Below are 14,669 nucleotides of genomic sequence, written 5' to 3'. Positions count from 1 at the left end.
ATATATATATACACACACACACACACACACACACACACACACTTTTCAGGCAAACATCTGACAAAATTAGATTTTGTTTCAAATTATGGAATAATAGTTATATTGTTGAAAGCGAGGACAAAAGGTCTTTGACAATTTCTGGCTGTCAGACTCTACATATACATTTGTTAATGTGATGAACTACATTGCATTCATACTAATGCAATGACATTCAGACATTTTTAGTTTTGACTTACATACTTTTTTAATATTTTATTGGCGTTTTTGTTTTTGGAAGTAAAATGTTATTTTTTGGAAAGAAAATAACACTTGTTTTCAATAAGGACAAATCAATCTTATCTAAAGGGACAGTAAATCAATGCATTTAAAAGATTAAAATATATAAGAGATTAGCATTTCAAATAGTATCATTTAATTAATGATGCTGAAAATTCAGCTATTAAATTTTAATGTATATTTTTAATGTATATATTTTAATTTGTAGTAATTTTTCATGATATTTCTGTTTTTACTGTATTTGTAATCAAATAAATGTAGGCTTGATGAGAATAGGAAACTTTTTTCAAAAACATTAAAAAAAATCTTACCTTTTGAACAGTAGTGTACATAACTACATGATATTTGTTAAGAGCTTCGTTTGGCCATTTTTCAGAGTGAAAAATCAAAAAGAAAACACCAACAACAACAAAAGCTATATATGAGTGTGTGCGTGTGTGTGTGTGTATCAGGAATTGACTGATTCAAATACTAGGAAACATTTTGTTTACTTAGTATAATAATGTTGCTTTGTGTCAAATGAAACTAGAATATAAATAAAAATTTTACTTCCAGGTTTCAACTATGCTATGCGATAATTGTACCTGTCCGACATATGTTTCCCAGCAGGGGTCCTGTTGTGATCTGGTGTTGTACTCATAGAGGACGGTCTGGTTTAGCAGAGACTGCATTCTCATTGGCTGTCTGGAGGACGTGGGGCTCTTGATGGTGGTCATGCTGTTGTTGAGCTCCAGAAGAGTCATGGTCAGTGTGCTGTTCTGCAGCTCTGTGATGTCTGGGATGATGGTGGACAGGTTGTCCTCGGTAGACTGGGAAATCGTCGCTAGGAACGATGTCGAGTCAGACAGGTTTCCCGCACCCACAGAAATCTAAGATTATTTAAAACATGTAAAATTCATGTTGAATAAAATGTTTAACTAAAGGGTGGTAAAAAATCTAAATAATATTTGTACTGAACAAATATCAATCCTTTGATGATAAATCAATGTTCTGATTTCATTAATTCTTTAAAACATTATATATGTCCTGCTGAGTAATACATCAGAAAAAAAATTTTTTTGTCTGATAAAATTTATTTTAGGCTTGCTGCTTGTTTGTAGGGCTGCACAATTTGGACAAAACATTGTGATCAAATATCTATATCAATATAAAATATAAAATTGCTTGTGTGTAAAAGAAAACTGCCACACTATATGCAGTGGATATATATATATATATATATTAATTAAAGGGGTCATATGATGCAACTAAAATAACATTATTTTGTGTATTTAGTGTAATGAAATGTGGTTTAAGGTTTAACAACACACTATTTTCCACATACTGTACATTATTGTTTCTACTCTATGCCCTGACTTTCTGAAATGCATAGATTTTTACAAAGCTCATCGATCTGAAAAGCGAGGTGTGCTCTGATTGGCCAGTTATCCAGTGCATTGTGATTTGCTGAATACCTCAAGCATGTGACGGATATTTTATACTCCTTACCATACTGTGATGCCCTGTCCAGCCGGAGCAATGATTAAAAAACATTCAAACACAGTATAAATGAGGCATTTGTTGCATCCAGTGGGGACATAATAATGGATTATAGACTTTTTCTCTAAGTCCTGTTTTTTCTCGATGTGTTGTACTATGAATCCCCTCCTTTGCATGGACTACCTCTTCCTCTTGCAAAAAAAATCAGTTGGGGGCCACACCAGACTGTTCCTGCTCCTGGCAAGCCTCACCAACTACCCAGACTTATCACCAGTGCCGCTCCTGACCCAGAGCCCAGCCCACCATCTCCCCATGGTTTGGAGCATAAGCCCGAGCTCACTGATGACAGGAAGCCATTTCCCACCGTGATCCACTAGCCAGAGCAAAGCCAAGTGACTGAGCATAAGATCCCCCTGGAAGTTGAGCCCAACTCATCAGACCATGGTGTGAGTTTGGAGAGGATCTTCATCACCTGTATTGCGGTTGATGGTGGGCTGAGTATGGTACGAAATTGGTCCTGTCCAGCACTTGGTTCCCTCGTTCAGCCCTGCGGGGGCTTCTGATCATCCAGTGTCTGCTCCTCAAAATGCCTGCCTTCCCACCCACTCCTGCCTCCTCCACCGCTGCTGTCAGGCATTACCTCTGCTAGACTTCAGCCCACCATCATTAAGCTGCGAGCCCCGTGGGACTGCCATCCCACAGCTACGCAGGGGGTCGGAGTATCCCTCACCTCTGCCTTTCAGCTTCCGAGGCCCAGACTCCTCCTCGACCCATAGACCTAGTGGCTCCACTTCGGCGCCTCGTATCTCTGTCCCACCGACTCTGTTGGGCTACTTGGTCTCCGGATCTCCATCTCTGCCTTAGTCACCAGAGTCCGTGGCTCCACCCTGGCCCCCCGGATCCTCAGCATCCCCCTTGCATGTTGGCTCTCCATCTCCACCTCAGGCTCCTCCTCCTCCACTGATGTTGGTTGGCCCCCTGGAGTCGGCGGCCATACTTCCTCCATGGCTTCTTCCACTGTCGGCTACACCGTAAGCCGCTGTTATGACTGTGGCCAGGGTCCAGCTGGACTCTGCCTTCTCAAAGTCCCCCCTGTCTCGTCCCTGGCTCCTCCCTCGTTCTTCACCCCCCGAGTGTCTCCCCGATGGCCTCCACCTGGACATCCATCCTCCTCCGGGAACCCCCACCCAAGCTCCCACCCACGCCTCCCTCTGATGTTGCTACGGTGCGAAGACCACCTTCCAGGAGGGGGCATTATATCAAGTTTATGGACCTGTCTGTAAGATATTGAAGAACTCCTTGTTCCTCGTTCTGCGCTCTCCTAAGTGAATTGTGACAGTAACACTCCAAAGAGAAAGGAAAATTTATATTGCATCATATGACCCATTTAAAACAGCCTTTGCAATTATGTAAACGCACTAAACAGCATTGGAATTTAAATTTAATTTATTAGTCAAAGAGCCCTAGAGAAAAGCCTGAGAAGAATGAACACATGACTCACAGCAGAGCTCATACTGTTGACTTTATCCAGGAGGGCTATAATCAAACTGTAGAGGTTCCCAAGGTACAACACCAGAACTCTAAACAAAAAATGGCATATTTCCCTTTTGACAAACATAATATAAAAAAGGTCAAGTAATACCAGAGCAGCAAAAGTGTTCATGTGATTTTCTGACCTGGCAAGTTGGAAGCGGAGACTCGTTCTGGGGTGGTACATCTCTAACTGAGCCACTAACTCAAAGGCTGACGGAGCAATCATTGTGATGAGGGACACCACCACGCTCACCTGATGAAGAAACCCAATACACATACAGCATAACATCACTCATCTTCCTCAAATACACACAACATCATCGCTAATACTAAATGGATGTGACAGACATCAGTAAAAGCAAATAATAATTATACAATTAGAAGAAAATTAAATATAAGAAGAAGAAGAGGAAAAGAAGAACAATAAAAAGAACAATGTTGTGACCCGATTTGCATACAATCAGTCCTAAACAGTATTCAAAAATAGAGATAGTGTGTCCAGAATCATAGTTTGTTGAAATGAGTATCCCAAACATACCAGTATGGTTTACTATTTCTGATAGAAATTTGAAATGCAGATCCCCACACACTCGAATGGCTAATATTGCCCATAAACCATTGTGCTTGATTCCTAACCCACCAGTAAATTTTGTAAAAACAGTAAGTTTTTTTTAAAACAACCTAACCTGAGGAAAGATCTTTATTTGACATCTGTATGGAGCCCTGCACATGGCATCCAGAAAAAAAAAAAAAAAAAAAATTGGCTAAATTAAAGAATGATTTAGTAAATTGTGTGCAAAATTTAGCAAATTAAGGGAATGAAATGGTAACCGTGTGCACATTTTACTACATTGAGAGAATGAATTAGTAAATCGTGCGCACTATTTATTTATTTTTTCTTGCATGTCATGTGCAGGGGTCCGTTAAGTTTGGTCGTTAATTTTTAAATGCTTCATCAACCTGCCTCTTCATTTCAATATGGTAGGAAATTAAATTGAATGAAATGTGGATTATGGTAACTGTGACAAGATGATTGACAGGGCAGTTGAAAAATGGTGACAGGATCCACGTAATAAAGCAAAAGAGTGGTCAGTTAAAGACGTAATTATAACAAAGTAGTCCCAAAGCTTGCCTGCTATTCTGATACACATTCAAAGTATGCACTTTTTCCTTCAAACAAAAAAACAACAACAAAAAAAACACCAAGAGTGTTGTACATTAAGGATATAGCATAAGTAGGTGAAAAAGCAAAAGAAAAGAAGAAACTATGAATTATATAAGAAAAAGAAAATGGGGCATTATCAGAAAGCATATGTAATCTCTAGGCCAAGATGTATAAGACAATGTAAAATCTATAAGCGTACTGTACCTCATTCTTCTCCCAGAGTGTTAGCTCGGGTTTCTCCTGCTCTAGTTTTTGAGAACGATCCACCACAAAGTAGATGATGTAGATGCTGCCGGTCAGAGACATCAGGACCAGAATGTTTGCCAGAATCCGCAAACTGATCAGTACAGCTCTGCTGGGACAGAAAACAACACAGTCAGATACACCTACAGACTTCTGATCATGTATCATCCTGAACGGCTGATCATGTGACATAAACTATTGATTATTCACTCGTAATTATTTTATGTGAGAGTTCAAAGAGTTATTTGAGAAACCTGAAACTGGCACTATAGGTAACTGAGTGCCATCTGCATCATACTGCAATAGACCAATCAGAATCAAATATTATAGAGAGCTGAGTATATAAGAAAACCACATTGTATGATATGATTTACCATATGCCTAATATGTAGTTTCAAATGTCGATTGAATCTTGATTCAAAGAAGTTTAGCTATTTGTATTGGAAAACAAGACAAAACACGAAGGGAGATTCTCATTTTTGCAATGGATGCAACATGCCATGACTTTATGAATTTAAGACTTTTTCTAACACCTTAATTTGAAAAAAAGGGTGAATTGAGACTTTTTAAGACTCACAGAAACCCTACTAAACCTGATCTCATTAGATTAAACCCAAGAGTTTAGCTATCATTATTTAGAGATAGTGTACAAATGTTAGCATAACCCTGTGTGGATGGCTCTGTCACACCCCCACAACATATCCATCGGTTTTAATGTGTGAGCAGGTCTGCTGGCGATTTAGGTGCAGTCATCTGCCTGCAGTAAAAAGCAGTTTTCATAAAATACGGCAGGATGTTTTCCATTTCGCATGTTCTGCTGCGACTGCATTGGACGGGGAGGAGATGTATAAATCAGAGCGGTCTGAGGCAGCATTACACGTGCTGTGAACAGCCTCGGATAGGGAGAAACAGCACAACACTGTAAGTCACTTATTGATAAGATCATACTCACCCTCAAAAGACAGTTTTATTAAACATGCACTTCTGAGGGTTTTTGGAGAAAACACCTAGTCAGCACTTAGGGTTATGTTGAGGTGATAATGGAGACACAAATAAAGAGGGAAACTTGCAGGCTAGTGTCTTTCTTTTTTTCTTGCTCCTCTACAATGGCCTCCTAAAAAACAGAAGCAGAATAATTTTAACCATAAAGAAAAAAAATAGCTGAACTTGACGTATTAATATAACCAAAACTACAATGAATTAAAACTATTCATATGAAAAAAAAGCTAAATGGATAAAACTTATTTTTTTAAATATAAAATATATATATAAAAAAGGTAAAATATAAGAAAAAATCAAAACACATTCAAAATACAAATAAAAAAAAAATGAGAGTATCTCAGTGACACTGGTTAATATCCAAAGCACAGTTCAAAATCCTGAAATCATTAATCATAATTTCTGCCAGATAGGAATTATAGTATTATAGTACATAGGTATTACATTATTATAGTATATAGGTATTACAGGTATTATAGTAACTGTTACTTCATTAAATTGTGGTAATTGTGGAAAGAAAGAGTGAAAGAGTAAAGGAAAGAAAGAAAGAAAGAAAGAAAGAAAGAAAGGACAAATACTTTGGAAATGATTAACCGATTGATTCTGCTACAGATACCAAATTGTGCCTATTTACAGTATAATGTGGAAATGTGCAAAATGGCCAAATCTTGTCTAGTTAGTCGACCTGACCAATACATGTTTATCACATACTGTACATTTAAGTGAAATCACAACTTTTGCAACTTTTAAAAACATGCAACAAGTGCAACATTTGTAGATGAACAAACTGAATGCTATTCTGAAGAAGCATTTGTAATTTAGCATGACAGTGATGAGACTCATATAACATGTTTTCCGTTGAGTAAACAGCACTAATAGTGTAACATAAACCTCCCTGGGAGGCAATGCTGAACTGAATTAAAACTGAATGATCACTGAGAATTGAATCAAGATTGTTTGCTTGGGTCTGTTGGATGCAGCAGATGCTCACTCTGATGCTATTGACGATGGCCGCCCCTTTACTCTCGGCCGCCTCTGGGTTCCCGATCAGGTAGTCCCACGCACAGAAGACACGCCAGCAGAAGGTGTAATTCTCATCAGAGGCGCCGGCTAAACTCATGCGGGAGTTTTTAGCCATTCTGATAAAAACAACAGCATTTGAGAAACACAAACTGAGCTTTTTCTAAAGAAACATACTGTAGTACATATCTTTGTGATCCTGACTGTGAAAAAATTACCACACGGCGAAAAATGACTTAACACTCATGTTGTGTTCTGTGCAGTTTGACCTGGAGAGGATGTCTGGAAATGCTTTTTCATGTTATCGCATTGGAATTTACTGACTGCATTTTGCTCAAAATATTGATAATTTTTCCCCACCTTCTTTTGTGATAAGCTATATTATCAGATCGTGGATAATTTAAAGAAAACAAGATTATAAAAACATTGAATCCAAGATTTTGTGAAATATTAGTGCAATGGGAGATTTTCAAGCAACACCACATTTTCAGCACATCAAAAGCGGTTAAAAAAGCACCATCAATGTAGTCCACGCAATTAACTAGTCTAGCTTTTTTAGCAGATACTCTCATCAACTCTGCTCAAAAGAGCAGGTCAACCAGATCCTTAATTAACCAGCTTCAAAAGCAATACCATACCTGCTCTTTTCAGCAACCAAACAAATTTGCATTATGTATCAATTAGGATAAAATCATCTGCCAAATGCATAAGTGTGAATGTGATGAGGTTAATAAGCAAAGCATCTTCGAAGTAGCGATTACTTTCTTAGCAAAGTGATGAAGCTGTAGGCAAAAACAGCCATCCCGACCAGAAAATAGGCCAAGGGCAGTCTGTAGCCGGCACTGCCGATTTTACGCACATTGCCGTAGTAGCCGTAAAAAAGCACAGAATATTGAAGATATCCCTGAAAAACAGACATAAAACAAAACCTTTTGACAAGCTGACAGACTGAACATAAAAAAAATATTTGCGATTAAACTCCTAAGATCCACAGATAATATATACATCATATTGGTAAAGCAGTTAAAATGAGAGATAATAGTCTTGCCCCCAGCGACCAGATGGTGTCCAGGTCTTGTGCAGATGTAAGGTGCTCCTTGGGGATGGTCTTGCTGCGGGTGGTACCAAACGGAGCGCCGGCCAAGAGCTGATTGGACAGATTGGAGAGACAGAAGGAATGTTAGAGGACAACAGATGATGCCCGAGCAGAAATTACTTTGTGTCTCTGCACCAGGAGTGAAATAAATCTAACAATATTTTAAATTTTCAGGTCTAAAAATGTTCTAAAGGGGTCATCGGATACCCATTTTCCACAAGTTTATATTATTCTTTAGGGTCTTAATGAAAAGTCTGTAACATAGTTTGGTTAAAATTTCTCAATGGTAGTGTAAAAAAACTATTTTTTTACCCAGCTCTTTTCAGAGGAAGCCGTTTTGTAGCATTTTCCTTTAAATGTTAATGAGCTCTGCTGACCCCGCCCCTCTTTTCCGAGCCACTCTCTGTGGGACTGTTTACTTTATCCGCATTCATTGTGAAACTTGCTAATTAGCACATTATTAGGAAAAGCAATTTGCAAAGATTAATTATAAAACCTAATACTCACTTTTTCTGTTGGTGAAGCTGGATCATGAATGATTTGCATGAACATAGATGCATTTATGTAGATTGGAGGCACATTCCCTTCAGAAACAAACGTAATCCACTGCATCTTCAGCGGTTCAGATGTCAGGAGTAAATAACAACTGCATGTTCATTATTACATCCTACAACAGAACATCTCGATCGCTTAGGAGTCATTCTTGTCTACATTTGCTCCGGCGGCGAAACAATGGCGGACTGATGAAAGCTCACTCAGGGCGGAGCTAAGATAAAACACCAGTCCAGTCTGTGCTGAAACACTACTGTCAATCAAACTATCATGGGAGGGGCCTGTCTGTTTGACATCACAAACACAGGCACCTGAGATCAGCTCGATTTGAGAAAGGGGTAAAGATTTTAGTAGACCCAAAAAAATTATATAAACAAATAAAAAATTAAAAAATAAAAACACCGGGGGATTTTTATCATTATAGGTTGGTTGTGTACGCACACTGCCAACACACCCCTCAGTTCAAACAACTTGTAAAAGTGCATGTAGCATCTGATGACCCCTTTTAATATCTGTACATGCTCTCGGAAATAACAATAAAGGCATGTGTAATGTTTAATAGATCATTAGGCAATGCACATTCAAATTGTTCGACACTTTTTATTTCATAAATGTTAATATCTGAATATACAGCCTATTCCTGACTGTTCAGAATGAAAGCAGTGCATACTAACCTCAGGCAGTACGATAAAGGCTCCAGTCATGACAGTGAGAACTATGTTGATCCCAAACAGCCATCGCAGAAATATGAAATAAGAGGCTACACCTGATCCAAAGTGACCTTCAAAAAACAACATATAGTGTACATTTAATGAAGTATGGGGTTATTTTGACCTGATCTGACCCTTAAATACTTTATGTATAGGGTCATTTTAATTCAGTCTATTTATTTTTTTATTCATTACTTTACTCACACTAGTTCGATTCAATGAATCTGCATATCATCTCATATATTTACCAAATCAGGAGCTAGTTTGTCATTCATGAAAATTCATGTGATCCAAATTATGTTTTCTCTATGCCTTACAGTAATAGGTTAACATTGATATTCAAATTAATTACATATTGTGCATCTAGATACTAACTTTCAATCTTTTTGATCCTCATCTCCCAGGGAATGAACAAGACGACAATGTTGTACAAGAGTCTTGAAATTTTCTTCAGCAACTACAAAAAAAAAAAAAAAAAGAAAAAAAAAAAAGAGGACTCCACAAAAATAAATAAAGATTTAATTCAAACAGTGTTGAAAGACCTGTGAAACCATGTATAAGAAATAATAAGATCATATAAAAACACACAATGTGTACCAGTATCTGATTTTCAGTCTGCCATGATAGTCATAATCTGAATTAATAATTTACCATCAAATCCACTTGCTTAAAAGTCAATTAATTTTAATGGTGCTTGGGCAGCCTTGGCGAATGCCATTGGACATTTTAATTAAACCAGGCTATAACAACAGGCTATAAATTTGAGTGCAGCGTCTGTGAGCAGATGAGGAGCACCGCTGAGGCAGAGACACGCACAACCTTAACTGGAATCTCACATAAACACAGAGCTGTTGAAAAAAACACAAAAAACACACACACACACACAAAAAAAAACACACAATCCTGACAGTGAAAAGAAGAGGTAGCTATAATATGAATTCGACAAAAACTGTTTTTATAGTAAGATCAAATGAATGATAGATTGAATAATAGAACGATAGATTGAATGATAGAACGATAGATTGAATGATAGAACAATAGATAGAGAGAAACACAGAGACAGACAGACAGTCAGACAGACAGACAGACAGACAGACAGACAGACAGACAGACAGACAGACAGACAGACAGACAGACAGACAGACAGACAGATAGATAGATAGATAGATAGATAGATAGATAGATAGATAGATAGATAGATCATACATCTGCCCCTGCTGCCTGGTAACCTCTCGTCCTGGTCAGTCGGCCCTCATACTTCAAGACAATCTCTCTAGCTTGCCTGAAACACACAAATACAAGCAATCTTCACCAGACTGACTCCAGGGCAATAGTAGAAGGATTTCCCGTTCTGTGATCATGAACACAGCTCTAGCACACTTTTGTTTTACCCATTAAAAATGGCGAATCATGGTGTCTTTATTAATAAAAATGAAAAACACACCAGCAACACCAAAATTAGGCCATAAAATTCAATGACAGCTTAATAGAGGAATCAAAGGCATACAGATTGGAAATTGATTTTGGGGGGTTATTTCTTTAGAAGGTGGGTGTATGTAATCATGAGCGCTCATCCAAAGATGACGAGGACACTCGTAAAATGGAACATTTCTTCTCCACGCACCATCAGGCAGAAACCTGCCAGTTATTTTAAGAAATTTCATAGATAAATGTCCTAATGAAAGCATTAGTTGGAAATACAAACATCATCTTTGGACTTTATGATGGATGCAAATGCTCAGAACACCTGAAATAAATTGCTATTAAAATCATATTTTGGTAGCTGACATAAAATCTTCAAATACATTTTGAAATTTGATATGGTATATAAAAGTTATATACTTGAAATACGTAAAAAAAAAAAAAAAAAAAAAAGTGTATTAAAAATGGTGAAAAAAGTATGCAAAGAAATATGTAGCTGTATTGTATACACAGTATTTTGGGAGTGCTATGCCAGTTGCATAAATCCAAAACGTTTGCTTGTACACTGTACCAGGATAAAACCACAATGTGATCTTGATGTGACCCCGGTCATTCACAGCGGGTACATTCGTGCATCCCTGTCAAACGCCCAAAGAAGCTGCAGTGATCGCTACCCAGTAAAATGAGAAACTGCTGGCCAGGCTAATGAAACAATTACTCAGCCAATTTAGCTTGTTCTCCAAGCACCATGTTGTAAATATGGCGGCTGCTTTCAAGCGCCGAAAGTTAATTGTTATTTACCTTACGGGTTTAATGCGAGGATGCTTTCCTAAGCCATTATCATCAGTTTTAAACATTTTCGAATGTCGTTTCTAAGTAGGCTAATGCCAGTAATGGGGTCAAATAATCATTTTAGAAAGAAATAATGCTTAGTTCTTTTCATTCCCCCTATTTATGTAATGAATCTAACTCACTAATAACCACATCTACTGCTGTACAAACACTTGCATCAGCTGAAAAAATACCTCTACAGCCCATTTAGTTGCACATTTTGGCTTTATGAATGCTGAACTTATAAATCCTTTATCCTTTTTTATCTCATGCCATTTAAACTGTTCCACTAGAGAACTATTCAATTTTATGATCTGCAATAACATCAGTACAGAATGTGCATACGTTCTGATGGCATTTCCCTAACATACACTCGGTGGGGTCTCACTTGAGCACTTTTAGCTTGCGTCTTATTGGCCAGGGTTTAGTTCGGATGTTGGTGATGATTTCCTTCTGAACCTGAATGTTCTGGAACAACTCCTCTGGATCATTGCTGTCCACTCTTTCTCCATCCTTATCCTCATCATCAGAGGGTCTGCAACACAACCAAAGATCAATAATCACAGCAATTAATATTAGAGTAATGTAGTATCATTAGACCCTTATTTGTGCAGCATGTAACAAAACTGTAGATTTATACATATGTGCATAAATTCCTTTATATATACACTCTCTGGCCACTTTATTAGGTAAAATAAAATAAAAAACACTTTGCTAGTACCATGTTGAACCCGCTTTTGCCTTCAGAACTGCCTTAATTCTTTATGGCATAGATTCAATAAGGTGTTGGAAACATTCCTCTGATATTTCGGTCCATGATGACATGATCGCATCACGCAGTTGCTGCATATTTGTCGGGTGCACATCCATGATGTGAATCTACCGTTCCATCACATCCTAAAGATGCTCTATTGGATTGAGATCTGGTGACTGTGGAGGCGATTTGAGTAAAGTGAACTCATTGTCATGTTCAAGAAACCAGTCTGAGATGATTCGAGCTTTGTGACATGGTGCATTATCCTGCTGGAAGTAGCCATCAGAAGAAAAGTACTGATGTAATAAAGGGTTGGACATGGTCAGCAACAATACTCAAGTAGGCTGTGGTGTTTAAAGGGGGGGTGAAATGCTATTTCATGCATACTGAGTTTTTTACACTGTTAAAGAGTTGGATTCCCATGCTAAACATGGACAAAGTTTCAAAAATTAAGTTGTATGTTTGAAGGAGTATTTTTGTTCCAAAAATACTCCTTCCGGTTTGTCACAAGTTTCGGAAAGTTTTTTTTCGAGTATGGCTCTGTGTGACGTTAGATGGAGCGGAATTTCCTTATATGGGTCCTGAGGCACTTCTGCCGGAAGAGCGCGCGCTCCCGTATAGCACAGCACTGAGAGCACAACAGACTTCACTGATCAGAGCGAGAGCGTCGCGAAATGTCACAAAAGGAGTGTGTTTTTGGTTGCCAGGGCAAGACAACCCTGCACAGATTACCCAAAAAAAAACAGCATTAAGGGACCAGTGGATGGAGTTTATTTTTACAGAGCATCGACGGAGTTGTGCAAGTGTTTTTGTTTGTTCCCTGTATTTCGAAGATGCTTGTTTTACAAACAAGGCCCAGTTTGACGAAGAATTTGCGTATCGTTTATTTCTTAAGGATGATGCAATCCCAAGGAAAAAGGGTCACGATGGTGTGTTGGAACCGCAGGCGGTGAGTAAAACTGCTTCAAATATCTCTGCCTCCTTGTTAGTGCGTCCCCTCCCATGCCAGAGACCCGGGTTCGAGCCCCGCTCGGAGCGAGTCATTGCTGCTGCTGCTCTCGTTCAGTTTCAGCCTCGGGGTCTGATTCTGGATCATAAATATATGCTGAATCTGACTGTAAGCCATGGTTTGTTTTGGATGATGTTTTTTCCCTCACGGTAATGTCACAGCTTCCAAATGCTCTCAACGCAAAAGCTACTCGCGCTCGTGATTCTTTAGCTCCGCCAACACGTCACGCCTCCAGTCGGTCGTGTTTTTCCGGGAAAAATTTTCCGGTACAGACTATCTTTCTCTTATGAATATAATAAAACTAAAGACTTTTTGGAGTTATGAAGGATGCAGTACTACTCTATAGGTACTCAAGATTAACAGGATATTGAGTGAAAACGAGCATTTCACCCCCCCTTTAAACGATGCTCAGTTGGTACTAAGGGTCCCAAAGTGTGCAAAGAAAATATCCCCCACACAATTACACCACCACCAGCCTGAACCATTGAGACAAGGCAAGATGGATCATGCTCTCATGTTCTTTACACCAAATTCTGACCCTACCATCTGAATGTCGCAGCAGAAATCGAGACTCATCAGACCAGGCAACATTTTTCCAATCTTCTTTTGTCCAATTTTGGCGAGCCTGTGTGAATTGTAGCCTCTGTTTCCTGTTCTTAGCTGACAGGAGCAGCACCCGGTGTGGTCTTCTGCTGCTGTAGCTCATCTGCTTCAGGGATCGATGTGTTGTGTGTTCAGAGATGCTCTTCTGCATACCTTGGTTGTAACGAGTGATTATTTGAGTTACTGTTGCCTTTCTACCGTCTCTAACCAGTCTGCCCATTCTCATCTGACCTCTGACATCAACAAGGCATGTTTGTCCACACAACTGCCGCTCACTGGGTATTTTCTCTTTTTCGGATCATTCTCAGTAAACCCTAGAGATGGTTGTGTGTGAAAATCCCAGCAGAACAGCAGTTTTTGAAATACTTAGACCAATGCATCTGGCACCAACATTCAAATTTATAATAAAATATATTATTAATACATTTCTTTTATTAGTATGAAAATTAAATATATATAACATTAATTATAAGGCATATTATTTGGATGTTGCAAAATCTGTAGACACACTTTTGAGCATGAAAGTGAACTAGATTCAGAACCCTAAAACTGTATAACCTGATATATTGTATAGTTGTAGATAAAAAATGATGACCTAAGTCACATCCCGTTCTCTAGTTTGCTTATGAAACTTGTTATAGGCAAAAATATGCATTTATGTGAAGCAGCGTGGACTGTGTATCCACATACTGTATATAGGCAAAAGACATGGATGTTTATTATTTAAATACCTTATATTGTAGAAATCAGATTTAAAAAGTATGAAACAGTTATATACAAAATTTTATAACATTTAGAATTATATACATATTTGTATATATACTATAATGCAACCAGATAATATCCGATTTGGTCGAAAAGCTGGCTTACCCATTATCGTCCTGATATGGGGAATAAATTCTCCTGGAATTCTTCCTTATGCTCTTGTGTCGCTTGGAGGATATCAGGGGTCTGGTTATAGTTGCTGGTTCTGCCAT

The 14,669-nt window shown here is 38.3% G+C and overlaps 1 protein-coding gene across 1 annotated transcript in view; it reads right to left on the bottom strand.

Annotated features, from left to right (window-relative positions):
* LOC128017535 (transmembrane channel-like protein 3) overlaps positions 1-14,669 on the bottom strand; it is a 24,015-nt gene extending 9,346 nt beyond the window's left edge. Inside the window, exons 1-14 of the mRNA XM_052602939.1 lie at positions 14,563-14,669; positions 11,715-11,861; positions 10,280-10,355; positions 9,449-9,530; positions 9,038-9,144; positions 7,764-7,862; positions 7,477-7,619; positions 6,687-6,834; positions 5,767-5,810; positions 4,658-4,805; positions 3,432-3,541; positions 3,257-3,335; positions 2,573-2,779; positions 861-1,145 (exon numbers count right to left, since the gene is read on the bottom strand). Of these exons, the coding sequence (XP_052458899.1) occupies positions 861-1,145; positions 2,573-2,779; positions 3,257-3,335; positions 3,432-3,541; positions 4,658-4,805; positions 5,767-5,810; positions 6,687-6,834; positions 7,477-7,619; positions 7,764-7,862; positions 9,038-9,144; positions 9,449-9,530; positions 10,280-10,355; positions 11,715-11,861; positions 14,563-14,669 (1,782 nt within the window). The remainder of the gene's footprint in view (positions 1-860; positions 1,146-2,572; positions 2,780-3,256; positions 3,336-3,431; positions 3,542-4,657; positions 4,806-5,766; positions 5,811-6,686; positions 6,835-7,476; positions 7,620-7,763; positions 7,863-9,037; positions 9,145-9,448; positions 9,531-10,279; positions 10,356-11,714; positions 11,862-14,562) is intronic.

The sequence above is a fragment of the Carassius gibelio genome, chromosome A7 (genome assembly GCF_023724105.1).
Source record: "Carassius gibelio isolate Cgi1373 ecotype wild population from Czech Republic chromosome A7, carGib1.2-hapl.c, whole genome shotgun sequence".
NCBI lineage: Eukaryota > Metazoa > Chordata > Actinopteri > Cypriniformes > Cyprinidae > Carassius > Carassius gibelio.
Note: the sequence above shows the minus strand (reverse complement) of the source record. Positions and strands in the feature narration are given on the sequence as shown.